This window comes from Lepisosteus oculatus, chromosome 17 (genome assembly GCF_040954835.1).
Source record: "Lepisosteus oculatus isolate fLepOcu1 chromosome 17, fLepOcu1.hap2, whole genome shotgun sequence".
NCBI classification, from domain to species: domain Eukaryota; kingdom Metazoa; phylum Chordata; class Actinopteri; order Semionotiformes; family Lepisosteidae; genus Lepisosteus; species Lepisosteus oculatus.
Window position 1 is genome coordinate 18026319 of NC_090712.1, and position 14544 is coordinate 18040862.

Genomic DNA, 14544 nt, shown 5'->3' on the forward strand with positions numbered 1-14544 from the left:
AATTCTTACGGGACACATCTGAATCAAAAAGTGCTGCAATGTTATTGACCCACAGTGTACGAGATATGAGGCACTTCTGGGGAAATGAAGAATCCTATATCCTAGTCCATTAGTTTATTCATAGATAAAAAGCTATTGGGGAAATCATGCATGTAGGAAGGGCATTTGTTGTCAGCAGTACAGGTTTCTTTCAGACTTATTCCTTAAGTGTTCACACTGATTGTCTCCTTGAGAATCATATCAATTTTATTTTTAATTTTCTTGGCTTGTGCTTTTATTTAAAGCAGCTCCCATTTGTGCACGCTCACACAGCTGGATCTGCGCCGAAACAGTTTGAGCGAAGCGTCATGCTCAGTGATGCAGTAGCAGCACCCCACCTCCGATTTCAGCCCACAACTTTCCAGTAAGTCTGGGACCCCTAATCATTACTCCACTGCTCGGGTTTTTCACCTTGATCAAAGCTTCTCTCACTAGGTGCCAATGAAAGACTGGCATTGCTTGTACATTATGATGCATGGCTTTGCTCACGGCATCTCAAGCCAATCACGAATGCCCATGCTTCATTTCTTTACAGCCAGTAACTGCTTAATTCTTCCCTCCCTGAAAGCCATTGAAAAAGCAGTCAAGTCTCCTCTCTGAATATACAGGCAATATGATAAACTTAGAATAGCTCCTGAAATTCTAAGACAGGGCTCTGTAATTCTTGTTTCACTGATCTGTACTTCATGAAGACCTTCATGAGGCAATGTTACCATACACTTAGATACCAACAAATCGATATAGTTGCAAATGAATATAATATAGGTCTCTCTGTAGTGTATTTGATGTTACTGAGGAAAAGAGGAACATTTTGATTTATTTTAGGTTTGTTTTGTAGATATCTGGGACCCAAAAGAAATTTTCAAATGATCCGTGCAAACTAGATTGTCACATTGTAACTACTGTCAAATTCTAGTGAATGAAATGGCCATTCCTTTAGTCCCAACAAAATGTTCAAAAGGAACCAAATAATTGTTTTTTTTTAATAATGAGAAAATGTCAATTTCTTGGAAAAAAAAGAGAAAGAGAAATAAAGAAAAGGAAAAACTATTTCTGAACAGTTAAGCATCTGCGTAGCTTTGGGGAGTACGAGTACATTAAGTTTTATTGTCTTCTCAATGTCTGCTCCGACATTCGTAATGGAATGCTGATGAAAGCAAAGTTCTATCCTGGACAGAATGTTAAAGATGAGCAATAACAAAAAAGGCAAAAGGGCTGGTAAGAAAGTAAAGCAATAAAGTGAGAAATTAGATAAGATAACCACCATGTTCCTCTAGCATGTAATTTGTGTAGACTCTAGAAAAATGCAGTGTCATGAATTATTTTTCTCAGTGCAATATAGATCCAGATGGTAGTGGTTTATGTGTAAAAACATTAAAGTGTAAAAGTCTTGCAAGACCATCACCAAAGAATACATTGTGTACTCAGGTCATGCAGCACATTTCCTTGCTATTAAGTGGGTTCCTCTGAAAGGAAGAATATTTAGTCGCTATCTTGACATTAGAACATTAGAAATGTTACAAATGAGAGGAGGTGATGTAGCCATTTGGTAGCTGTAGTTGATTTATGCAAGATCTCATCCAGCAGTTTCCTGAAGCCACGATTTTTTCCACACCACCTCAACCTTCTGTGTAAAAAAAGTACCTCCTGTTCCTTTATGCTTTTTTACACAAAACATTCTTAAAACGTCTTCCTAGAACTAGCAATGAAGATACTGAAGATAGGGGATTACCACTGTGAAAACACTCGAACTTCAGGAAGTACTGTATACTACTTTAGCTTCCTTTTCCACTTATCAGGGTTATGAATGCCAGATGTCAAAGCAGGAAATTAACCTTTCCAGCAACACGCAATGCAGAATATGACCACATGTACTGTTATCGAGAGCATCATCAGATATGGTATAACAGTGCGGTTTGGAAATTTATCAGTTCAATTAAGATCACAAATTACCTGTCTCATCCAAACAGTTTTGAAGGTCATGGGAGTGAAGCAGCACCCCTCCCTGCAGACAATCTCTGAAAAAGAAATAATCAAACAGGCAGAAAAAAATATATCAGATCCTTCCCACATGCTCGATTCTGAATACCAACTTATTCCTTTCTGGCAAACGTTTTAGGGTTCCCAAATGTAAGTCCAACAGATACAAACATTCCTTTGTTCCACTATCCATTAAAGCTGTCAATGCAGATGGCAAGGATAAACAATCTTTTTCACCTTTACAATCCACTTGAGTGCAATATGGTTTGTAATGCGTTATAAATGTTATATACATGTGCAATAGAGTGATGTGCAATGTTTATTGTTTTTTTGGGGGGGTTGCATTATATTTAAATGTACAGAAGTGCTGTGTCCACAAAAGCTTTCCCTCAGGGGACAATAAATCTCAGTGATGTACCTTTAGAGTGTCATGACACCATGGGAAGAGCGATTACTTATTTGATAATAGATAAACACGTAAAAGTAAAAGAAGGATTTAATTATAACAACAATTAATTATAATATGCCTTTGAATTCAGCCTCACTCCAGGCTCAGTCCGCTTTCTTGATTTCTTTCAGTGAATAAAAGGGTACTGCTGTTCCTTCCCTTTCAACAGTACGTTTCCTTATTGATCTAAATGTATTGTACAATAAATCCAGCCACTATTTAACTGCTTCATCTAATCCTGGATTGTGGTGGAGCTGGAGCCCATCCTGGTAAGCAAGGGGCACAAGGCAGGAAATATCCAGGATGGGACACCAGTCCACGGCAGGGCACACACACCCAGTTTCATACTTATTAGTACGTGACTATGTGGTTTTATAGCACAATATTGAGACAGGCTTTATAAGAGCACTCTGAAAATACTGTAATTGCTCTGTGGGCAAATCACAACCTTCCCTTGGACAGGCAGTAAAACGTAAGAGGCCAACAAGTTGGTTTTGTTAATAAATACATGCAGTGGCTATTAAAATTATTCACAATTTATTGTTACAATATGTATAGTATAATAACTTTCTACGAGTATTATATGGAATCATAATGTATTTAATTGGAACTTTTTGTCATTGATCAACAACACTCAAAATATCAAAGTGCCACAACATGTGAGACGTGAACCTTTAGCCCTTTTAAAAAACATAAATGTACTTGTTTTTTTTTAGAAGGGCAGTCTTCATTTCTCTACCTAAGTGTAACCTAGCAACGATTCCAGAAGCAGAGCTGAATGCATGTTTAAAACCACGTCTCCTTCACTACACCCCACAAAACCCTAAAAGGTTGGAGATGGATCTGTACATTGATGTAACATGTATTGCCTGTTCATTTTGTATATACAGTACACATCTAAATTTAAACATCTTTTGCGAATACAGAACCACACTGTACATTTTCAATGACCAGTTGTATTTAATCTGCTTTGTTGAACGCTAATTTGAACTTTAAAAGACCTTGCAAAGGTTTTTTATATTGGTGTAAAATGAATAACTGTGTTCCAAAAGCAAAACTTTAGGCAGGGTTGCTTTTTGTTTCATATTTGGCTTTATCGTCATTTTTAACTGTATATAGTGGAACTCGCATGATAAGCCATTAAAAACAAGAACCTTTTGAAAAGAGACTGGATTATAAACACAAAAAACTGCAAATCTTAAAAAAAATCAAGTACGAATCAGAAGGAAAAGGCAGTTTGCCAGTTGCATGCAGCCTGTGTTTCACACAGAACAATGCTGACATGGGAAACTCCCTCCCTCCATCTTCAGGCTTCGCGCCCTGGTTCAGTCTGCAGCTCATGGAGATCCGAATGCATGGGAATTGTGACGGCTTTAAGGGACAGCAGGTCCTTGAAATAAGAGCAAGTGATGTCAACATATCATTCAGACCACTTAATAAATCTGCCAGCTGTGTTCTGAATACGCTGCGGTTTGCAGGGTAAGCCAGAATGGTGTCCATGAAAGGCCATTTCAGTCAGTCCTGCAAGAACCCAGCAAACAGTTACCTGAAGCTAGATAAAATCTGAATTCCTTAGCAGGCTGCTGTTAAATTTTTAAGTGTGTGTGGGCTTTATAAAGCTCTGGGATTTTTTTTTCTTTTGCTTGGAGGTAGAAATCTAGTTCTGAAAACACTGTCTTCAGTATATGATTATTTCTGGGTATGTTGGTGACATATGTCACTGTTCCTCAATGGTATTAATAGTAACCTATTTACAGGACAGTGCTTTATTTACCATATGCTTAAGTGTTTTAAGCTTGCACAATAATTTGAATAAGCAATTCATGCAAGTTATTCCCATGACCTACTCCACATGTTCAAGGAACAAACAAAATAAGTGAATAGACCATTAAATTGATACAAAACTAAAGTTAAACTGAGATGTCATTAATTTAACTGCTGCTTCCTTTCTTGTTAGCAAGTTCAGATGCAAACACTGTGGTTTACACAGTTATTTACCCATGTTTTCTGTGTGTGGTGGAGAGAGAAACAGGTAAAGACATTGGATTATGATGAATCCCTTGATTAACTATCTTAAGGTGAGGTAGAAATATAACCCCAATTAACCACATACTGGTCGGCAAGTTGTTTTAGCAGGATTCTGAGGGAGTAAATTATTTTCAGGCCTAGTCTTTCCTCCAGAACCCTAAGGAAGAAAGGGACCCCACTTTTAGTAGGCCTCTTATATGCCTGTGGTGATGGCAATGAGAATTTACCAATGCAAATAGAGAAGGGGTGTGAAATGACACAAATAATTTGCACATATTATGAAGGATGTGATGTATGTATTATACTATGCTGTTTGTCTGTTATTAAATGTGTAACAATCTAGATTGTTAATGTATATTTGATGTTTGTTTGTTGTATGATTCATGTTATTCTAATTGTTAATGGTATGGCCCAAAGGTATATAAAGGGATGCTGGGAACTGTTTCATCAGTAATAGTAATGCAAGGAGGAGAGCTCTAGGAATGTTATGGTAAGTGGTTGTGGTCTTGAAGATTACTGTACTTATTGTAGTTGTGGTCCCAGCTGGGATTTAGTTACAAATATAATGGGGAAAAGCCATTTTTTGTTGTTAACTTGCTGTTGAGCCTCTTTAATCTTTGATCCCCACACCTGGTGGCCAGTGCTACCCACACAAACATGGGTATTGGACTACCAGGTACTGTCTAAATCAGGCTGTCCCTTCAGAGTGAGCATCTAGGCAAGGAGAAGACTGGTTAGGGATGCCACTGCTAGATTAACTGGGTCAATTGCAATGAACTTACTGAGTTAGTATGTAACTGTGCATACTAAGTTGCAGTTTAGTTAGTATGGTACTTTCTGAAGATCATCTCCAGCTCCCAGTTCAATTGCAGTGAAAAAATGTGTGGAACAAAGTTGGAGTTCAGTTGAACTTGTGCTTAATCTGGTTCCCAAGGCTTGGTGGTGTTGTACTAATAAGGCTGAACTTCAGGGGACTGTGCATCAGAACATTTCAATTTTCAAGTCTTGTCACAAATGTTCTATTCTCACTGGCCCACTCAAGGACATTCACTTTCTTCTTGTAAGTAACTCCAGTGCAGCTTCGACCTTGTGCTTGGGGCTATTGAAGTGCTGAATCCTGGATTTTAAACCCAGGTTTAGTGCTCTAGCAGACTGAAGTGGGGTTTCCTCTAAGATTTGCTTTCCTTTGGTCTATCCAATCTCTCCTCAGTTTTGATAAAGTTCCCAGTCCCTGTTAATGAGACACAGCCTCATAACACAATGCTGCTGCCACCACCATGCCTGACAGTGGGGATGGTGTTGCCTGGGTGATTCAACAAATTATGACTTGTGAAAGTAATAGTGTGCACCTGAACTAATTATGTTTGCAATAACATAGCAGGTGCATATGCAATTGGCATTTTTTAGTTTTAGGTCTTTTTTTCTGATATTAAACTCCTTTTCAACTATGAATTTGTTTACTTTGAACTATGTAGTTTTGTTTATGTATATTCACTTTAAAAAGTACTGTATATCTGAACCTCTCTGGATATTGTATTTTGATAGCCCCTAGATTTTCTTGGGAAAAAATAATTCAGATTGGAGCAAGAAATCACTTGTCCTAAACTTGACTTGGGCATCATAAACCAGTAGTAATCTTAAAAATTGCCAAAGTATTTTGGGAATGCTAACCCTACCTGAGATGACAAATAAGAATTTCTGTGGTCTATATCTAAATCTCTCTGGGCCTTGGTTCCTCAAACCAAAAAGTATGAGTGGGAAACACTCAAGACCATTAATAAAAGCCGTTGCAAGTGAATGAGATTCAATAATACTTGGTTATAACTTTGTACAGTATATGACTGACTCACCTTTGGGATACAACTACCACATGGTTCACCATGTTATTCAGGCCCCAGTTTTTGAATACATTCGTATAGGACCAAGAAATCACTTGTCCTAAACTTGACTTGGGTGTCATAATCCAGTGCTGAGTTTACAAATTGTCTAAGTTTTGTGTGCATGCTAACCCTAACCTGAGATGTATTTCTGTGATCTATATACTGTATGAACCTCTGGGTATTTGTTTTTGACATGTTCCTCAAACCAGAAAGTATGAGTGGGAAATAATCAAGACCATTAATAAAAGCTGTTGCAAGCGAATGAGATTAAATGTTTGGTTACATCATTTGATCCAACCAACTCGGTTTTGGGATACAATTATCACATGGTGCACTGTTATCCAGGCCCCAGAGTTTCTGAAAAAAAATCCAGATCAGCGCAAGAAATCACTAGCCCTTAACTTGACTTCAGCCTCATAATCCAATGCTGATCTTAAAAATTGTTTAAGTAGTGTGTGAATGCTAACCCTAACCCTACCTGGGGTGTCAACTGAGCATTTCTGCCATCTACTGTGCAGCATTTGTAATTAGACAAAATAGAAAGGGAATTAATACTTTCAGAAAGCACTTTGTCACTTTTACATATTTTTGTGACATTTAATACCTAAATTATTGAGCTTTCCCATAATCTAAAATCATTCTGATGGTATTGAAAGCATTTAAAGGTTAGGTATTGACCCTAATTGGCACAAATAAAATTGTAGTGTTTGGAGGACAAAGATTCCATCAGAGATGCCAGGAAACCTGGACAGCATTTTTGGATGGTGACAGGAATGTGGAGCACCTGAGGAAAAACCTACAGAGATAGAAAACACGCAAACGCTACATAGACTGTGTCAGATTCAAACTTGGGAGCTCTGAGGTGGCAATGTTGCCCACTGTGTCTCCCATCCAATTTTATGATGTTTTAAAATGTTGCAGTTTATTTGCAACATACAATGTCTGTTATTATTATTCAGGATGCTTTTGAAAGTCTTCCACATTTGCTTAATCTGATGTTGATGAGGGGTCTATGCCAGTGGTTTTTGCTTGGAAGACCATGGATCAAGAGAATGAGAATTGCTCTCTTATTTGGAATGCACTCCATGCCCTTTTTTCCAGATGGCTGGGAGCTGAGATTGATGACTCCCCATGACACTGAGCACACCATCCAGTCCCCTGGAAACCCTTCGCCACGGCTGCTCATCACATATCAATTATTCCTTTACACGAACAAAATCAGTAAATCCTCCTACTGTGGTCTGATTTTAATTGGCCATCCAGAGAAAATGCAAAATATTAACTACGGGGAGCAAGGGCTTAAAGACTAGGGCAGATGTTAGGAAAGAAGACTCATGTTTATACGATTCACCTGTTTATTTATATTTGGGTGTCTGGTTTGATTTGATTTTGGACATTTTGCTCTGAAGATCGTGAAGCTCCTTCCCACAGAGGAGAGAAAGCAAAGTGCTTTTATCCACTGTCAGTTGCTTAACAGTCACTGACACTTCTCATGAGCTGTTCATGTGCTTGGGGACGAACTCGGATGTCCCCTTCATTACCTGCTATCTGCTTGGAACAGACACTGTCAGCCATCTCCCTTCACCAGGGGTAAAAAGCCACGAAACGGTTTCATTTTCTACAATATTCGCTCTGCTCCATTCCTCTTGAGATGTATTTCGTTTTCTGCAACTCCACATCAAAGAGGTTTGTTTAATTATTAAAACAGTCTACAAAAAAATCTAACTTTGTTTAAATGTAGGCCATGGCACATTTTTTTCCCTCTCGAAAGACCAAACTTCAAATTCTGCAGATGAAATTGGGGTTTATACTGTAAGTGTGTTATTTATACTAGTGTTTTGATTTATTACAATTTTCTTCTTTTAAGATGCTAAAATAACATGGTAATAACCCATGATCAATTAAATTGTTTGTGAACCTTACTAGAAGCCAATCTGTGCACATGTTTCTTCAGACTCGGGTGCCTTGTACAGTAAGTGGGGGTGGGGTGACATTTGGCTTATAGACTACAGCAATTGTATGTCATCTACTGCTGCTTTCAAAAGACATTCTGTCATGCTGTTTGGAGATAATCCCTACTTATATACTGCTTTTTGATTCTTTACCTCATGTCAGTGCTTGTGATTCTTTTTTTAAAGCAGATTTTCTAAATAATATATATACAGCAGACATCTTTCTCTCTTCCTCTTTCTGTGTATATGTGCTGTACCTATTATGACCACACTCCTTAAATTCAAATAGGTTGTCACAAGATAAATGTATGTAACCTCACCAGGGTGTGTTATTGGCATCCAAACATATGACTGCTACAGGAATAGATGCTCTGTTATTGCTAGAATGCTGCAAGATTAATGACTGACCAATCTTCAAGTGAAAAATAAGAATAGGTACTTTACTGAGGAGTGAGAGATTGTAAATAAACGGTTTTAATCCTTTTGGTAACCTCTTGTGGGCTTAAGCCATCAAACCTACAACCCTGACAGAATTAACGAAAGCTCTTATGGAGAAATTCTACTGCTCCTGTATATCTGCCCAAAAGACCACTATCTTCTGCTTCAGAAACAGCCGAGTACATGTTCCGTTATTTTGGCCTAGATAAACTCACAATGAGCGCTATTTTATTTTTATATTTCATGTCTATTTTAAACAGTTTTCCCTGCTTGCAAACCTGACCTATCTTCACAGGGGCAAGGAAATATAAATATGAAAGAATAACTTGTTATTTTAATGTGCACTCTGGAATTCCCTGAGGGCGTCTGTTAGCTCATCCAAGGCACATGTTCAACAGCTGAGTAAGGGATATTTTTAAAAAGATTTGGCCTATGCCACCAAAACTCACTGATGGAAAATGTTGATTTAATAAGAGCTACACAGACTGCTTAGGCGTTTGTTCCCCTGGTGTGTATTTTTAATAGCATGGCTAATTATTTGTTTAAAACAAGAAAATGTGTGTACTCGCTTCACATTTTCACAAGTTAGTATTTTTATTTATATTCATCCCGTCTTGTTGTGGATGCAATGGACACTCACTGCAACCTCCTGCCAGTAGATGTCAGTGGCAGCTTATCCAAGACACAGTTAATATTTAAGAAGAGCGCTCAGCTGTGTGAATATTGCTGATGCTGAGCGATTAACGCAATAGAGCCCTATAGAGTTTCTGCTGTACATGTACTGGAGACTTCACTTTCTAATTACTTATTTTACTTCCTTCCTCCTATTTTTTTATGATTTTTCTGTTTTGTGTATCATTTTGATTTGCCTTATTTCTTGATTAATTTGTTAAGCGCAAGAATACTAAAACATGTGATGAGAGAAACCATTTTTTGACAACCACAACTACAGCTCCCTTGGGTTCCTATGGCTAATTTTTGTGTATTTTGGTGGAAGTGTTTCCTTCTCCAGGTCAGAAGGATTAATATTCTGTTCCTTAACTCACCTTTTGTGGGACAAATCTATATTACAGCAAGGATTGAATCCTGTGTATTTCAGGATAGCAGGATCGATCGACATTGATAAAAGTAATGTTAAAAAAACTAAAGTATAACACAAAGATTGACTCTAAAAACTTAGCTGTAACATTAGTTACCAAACAAATGCATACAGAACATTCATACACAGTTATAGTTCCCCCCAAAAAGTACAGAAATTAAGAATTCCTGGATCGGGGGAAAATACACACGTGTTTTCTGCCAACTGTGAATAACAAGAGACCAGTGTCTAACATCCAACAATCTAAAAAAGAAATCTCACCCAATCCGAAGTTTTCGTGGAAAAATAAGGTCCTTGTAGTCCCATAGAGAAAAGGAGAAAGACATTAGTCCAATATAAAACATGAATATACACCAGTCAAAAATAACCGTTCCGCTTCAAAACCTTTGATCTTTTACTTAACTTGTACGGTGCAGAGAATCAAACACTTCCACCAGAATACAGACGCTCCTGCCATCTTGCGTGGCGAGAGGGACTATAGGACTGCAGACCCGGAAACAATGTTAAGCACTTAGTCCTGAACCTGGGAGCTATCTGACCACTTTAGGTTCTAGTACAGGCAGAAACTGAAGGGTTGCATATCTGTATGTTTTTGGGGTCTGTTTTCCAAGGCATTTCTTACGTGTTGGAAGCTGCAATTGGAAACGTAGGAGGTTACTATTAATTCAATAAAAACACTTGTTAGAAAAATTGAAAAGCTTTACTCATTCACATGAGTAGGAAAGTGACCAATAACTGCTTTGGAAAGTGTAGCCAGCCATTTCACTTCTGTTAAAATGACACTGTAATTGTGCTACAGTAGCTGCTTTACTGTTATGTACTGCTCTTTTTAAATATGTTGTGGTTAGTGTATTGGAGAATTTAATGTAAAACCAGGGAATTATTTTAATAGAATAGATTGGACCAGCTTTCAGGCCAAGATTTCTTATGTGATATTCAGTGACAGGTTTCTCAATAAGTGATCACAATGCTCTTGAGTGATGATAAGGAGGGATTTTATATGGCTTGTGTTCTGTAATTTTCTTGATTCGAGTTTTAAATGTTTTAAGATCAATCCATTTGCTGGAGGTTAAGGAATGCAGCAGACAATTGATTATACATAACACGAGCAATTGTTTATCTCCTCCACATTTTGGCTGATGGGTTTTTCTTTGTTCAAAGGAGTTTCAGGTATTTCAGTAAACTGTAACACAGCTGGCTGTTCTATCTCCAGTGACATAGTTTCTCTGTGCAGCTTACATTTGCATAATTTAAGACCACTGCTCTTAAAAGGGAAGTGGAAATTATTTCCGTTAGAGTCTATTAAAATTCTTTTAAAGGTTAATTTATTCCATGCTCTCTGCTTCCCCTCTTTTGTTCTTTTTGTTTTTAATTTTCTTCCTATTTGTTGGTTTTATAAGAGTCCAGTGGCCTCTGAATCTGACCTTGGTTTCCATCAGCAGTGACACTAGTTAGAAGGATGATGGCTTGACAGCACTGAATTGACTAGCTGTGTACTGCCTGCTCACATGTAAGGACTATGGAGTTGCCACCACTTAACGCTTTTTAGTCAACATCTGTTGAGACTTAATACTTAAGTTTTTTTTGTCTTTGGCTTCAGTGTGCTTTTGGAGTTTTATCACACTGCCCTGCATGCATTTTCAGGGTTGAAGCTTTTGAAGACCAAAGACCAGCCTGCTATGAACGTGAAGTACCGACGTATTATTGCAATGTGGAATAACGAGGGGTGCCCACTCTGTGAAGAGCCATGGAAGAGAATGTTGGGTTGCCTTGATTCCCAATGAAAGATATGTTCCAATACAAGTGGGCTTTAAAAACAACCATTACACCAAATAAAGGATAAATAGGAAAAAAAGATATTGTTGTAACCAAGGGTTTCCAAATAGGGTTTAATTAATGTGTGTAAATACAGGGGGTTTGTACAGTGCTGTGTTGTATTATGCTTGACTATGGTCTTATCACTTTGAAAACTCATAAAGAGTATCTGAAAGATTCTTGACAGGTTTTCACTCAGTCCTAGCAGAAGAGAAAAATTGGTGCCCTTCTGTAAGGTACAAGATTTCTTTCAGATCTAAATGATGGTGGTATTTTAATATACTTGTGTCAAATGCCTCATCAATTCCACAGTATTATCGATGGCATGTCACCCTGCTTGCTTTTACTGAAGAATGACTTTGTCAGTTGGTTGGTGAGTTGTTGATCTAATCAAGAGTTAACATAGAAATTGTTTCTGCTAAAAGTAATTGGACAGACAACACTGGTCTTCGGTTAATTCAAAATTTCTTTAAGTACAGAAGGCATTTATTTCAAATGTTAATGTTCCCTTGGGATTCAGTCAGTTTGTTTTTATCATTTTACTGTACCACAATACACGAAAAACATTCTTCTTGGCACTTAACCTCTGGCCACTGGGACAAAGAACAATTAAACAATATGGACTAGGAGAAAACAAACAGGTCTGAGTTACTTTTGTTTTTCAATTACATTGCTATCAATTTAGTATTAACAAATAATGAAGATAATTCACATAAATACACCAGATTATTTAAAAGAAGTCAAATCATTCACCTTGTGTAAAAAGACATGCATTACAATATGTATAGTTTTATATTGGTCAAAAGTCTATATTGGTCAAAAGTACTGTAGGTATTTTTTGACACAAGTGATCACTAGGTGAATTACTGTACATACTGTAATAGAACTTTTGCTGCATTATCTTAGTCTTTCAGTACTACAATTAATTTTGTGCTGGTTTAATATCACTTTATTGGCACTATACAGTTTCTTGCATTAGGAATTTCTTTTCACATACCCCAGCTTGCTCTCCATGAGACACAGACAGGGAGAGAAGCTGGGGGTCAGAGCACAGGGTTAGCCATTGTACAGCACCCCTGGAGCAGTTGGGGTTAAGGATTCCTCTGCAGGCCGTGGGATTTGAACTGGCAACCTTCCAGTCACAGGAGCAGATCCTGAGCCACACAGCCACCGCTCTGCCGGTTTGCACTGACTAGTAGGGCTACAGGAGAGACTGTTCCTCTTGTGTTAATTAAGAGTGGTCCTGCTCTGAGCAGCTACGGCAGTTCGAGATCCCTTCAAGGGCCAGTTCCTAGTCTCTTGCGGCTCCCGCACAATTTTTCGTGACTCATTAATTAACATTTTATCCAGCTTAGTAAACAGACTTCACAGACACAAACTCAGAAACACGTGAACTGCGATCTGTGCTGTTGAACTCAAAGTCCTGTTGGTATGAAAAATAATCTCCTAGTTTACTCACAATTAAAATGGAAAGGCAAGTACACACTATTGTATATGAGGGATGATTTCTGAAATGTCAGTGCCTTGATAGGCATAATAGCAATGTGTTAGGCTCATTATGGTGTAAATGTTGCTGTCTGGCCCCAGAGATCGAGAGCCCTTTGAAAGACAATATTAAATTAGTCCATTAACAGAGTAATCCATGTGTGTGGTGATAACCACACTATGTGTATCACTGAGGACTGGAAGGTGGCATTATTATAATAAGTTTTCATTGGAGAAAAGAGAGAGCTGCTTCTTCATCATTTTATTACTGCCTGTCTTCATCCCTGCATGGCTAGCCTCAAGAAACCTCCCTGAGCCAGCATTTTTCTAGCCATCCTCAATTATATTGTCTTATCAGGCAGGTGGTCAGACAGTAAGCTTAAGCAGCACATAATGGTCAAAGGCTTGTTTTTAGATACAAAGGTGCAAAGCCAGTTTCCCCTTTTAGAATTATGAAGGAGAACCTACCCAAACTACTTGTGAAGCTGCTTTTAAATTTGGACAGCTGGTTTTAACTGCTGATATTAATCAACCCAAATATACAAAAGGTGTTTTTATGTTCCATTTCAAGGCTGCTTATTTCTATTACGTTGTGGGAAATCTACATATTAAACACACACGCACAATCATATATACAGTATGTGTTCATCATTAGCCTGTATCACTATTCTGAATAAATTTTTGCTAAGATTCTATCGCAAACTTCTTTATCATTGTTATATATTTTATTGTACTTTATGTACAGAAAGGCAGATGGTATAAACACTTAACATATAAAGTAGCTGATTTCTCAGTGTCTCGGGGCTTGTTAATCAGTTTCAGTAGGCACAGGCAGGCTCTCCTGCTGGAAACACAGAGATAATAGTGGCTGTATTGAGCAGATCAGCCATAAACTGCTACTTATTGGCCATATGCTTGTTGTGTTCACTGGATACTGCTCATGCATTATTTAGCAATAGTGAATAGGATATTACAGTACTTTTTGAATCCATGAAGCCATTCTTATTCCCTATGCATACATAGTATCTTGGAAAATATATTTTGTTACGTGTTAAAGCAATGTGGTAGTTTTTACCACATTCAAAATCTTGCTTCCAGAACATGCCAATGTTGGAATCAGCCTCAATGTAATTGTTACTTGTTGCGTGGCTCCTTGACTTGAGAGTTTTTTCTATTCAAGCATTTCTTAGCACTGTCTGTGCAATATAGTAATTTTATTGAACAATTGCATATTTTTATTAACTGAAATTAATATTTTATGAAAGGCTTCCATCACATTAAAAACGGCAGCACAGATTACCTCCCTAAAAGATACAAATCAGTGCAAAGCCAATGGAGCAAATATTTCTGAAAAGCAGCTGACATTTACTTTCAAGTATT

At 37.7% G+C, this 14544-nt stretch overlaps 2 protein-coding genes across 12 annotated transcripts in view; one reads left to right on the plus strand and one right to left on the minus strand.

The window, feature by feature from the left end:
- The window catches only part of apmap (adipocyte plasma membrane associated protein), a 98047-nt gene that overhangs the window by 21575 nt on the left and 61928 nt on the right, over nt 1-14544 (plus strand). For 2 of the 11 annotated variants that reach the window (XM_015362797.2, XM_069179929.1), the window contains exons 10-11: nt 288-403; nt 11509-14474. The exons of 6 other annotated variants lie outside the window; for them this stretch is intronic. In XM_015362797.2, the coding sequence (XP_015218283.1) occupies nt 288-403; nt 11509-11584 (192 nt within the window). In that variant the 3' untranslated portion in view covers nt 11585-14474. Of the gene's footprint in view, nt 1-287; nt 404-7476; nt 11193-11508; nt 14475-14544 lie in introns of those variants that run through there. 3 more of the 11 variants (XM_069179930.1, XM_015362805.2, XM_015362802.2) reach the window with 3 other exon arrangements.
- The window catches only part of LOC102684480 (synapse differentiation-inducing gene protein 1), a 54488-nt gene that overhangs the window by 7215 nt on the left and 32729 nt on the right, over nt 1-14544 (minus strand). The window contains exons 4-5 of the mRNA XM_015362807.2: nt 10126-10157; nt 1993-2057 (exon numbers count right to left, since the gene is read on the minus strand). Coding sequence (XP_015218293.2) covers nt 1993-2057; nt 10126-10157 — 97 coding nt within the window. The remainder of the gene's footprint in view (nt 1-1992; nt 2058-10125; nt 10158-14544) is intronic.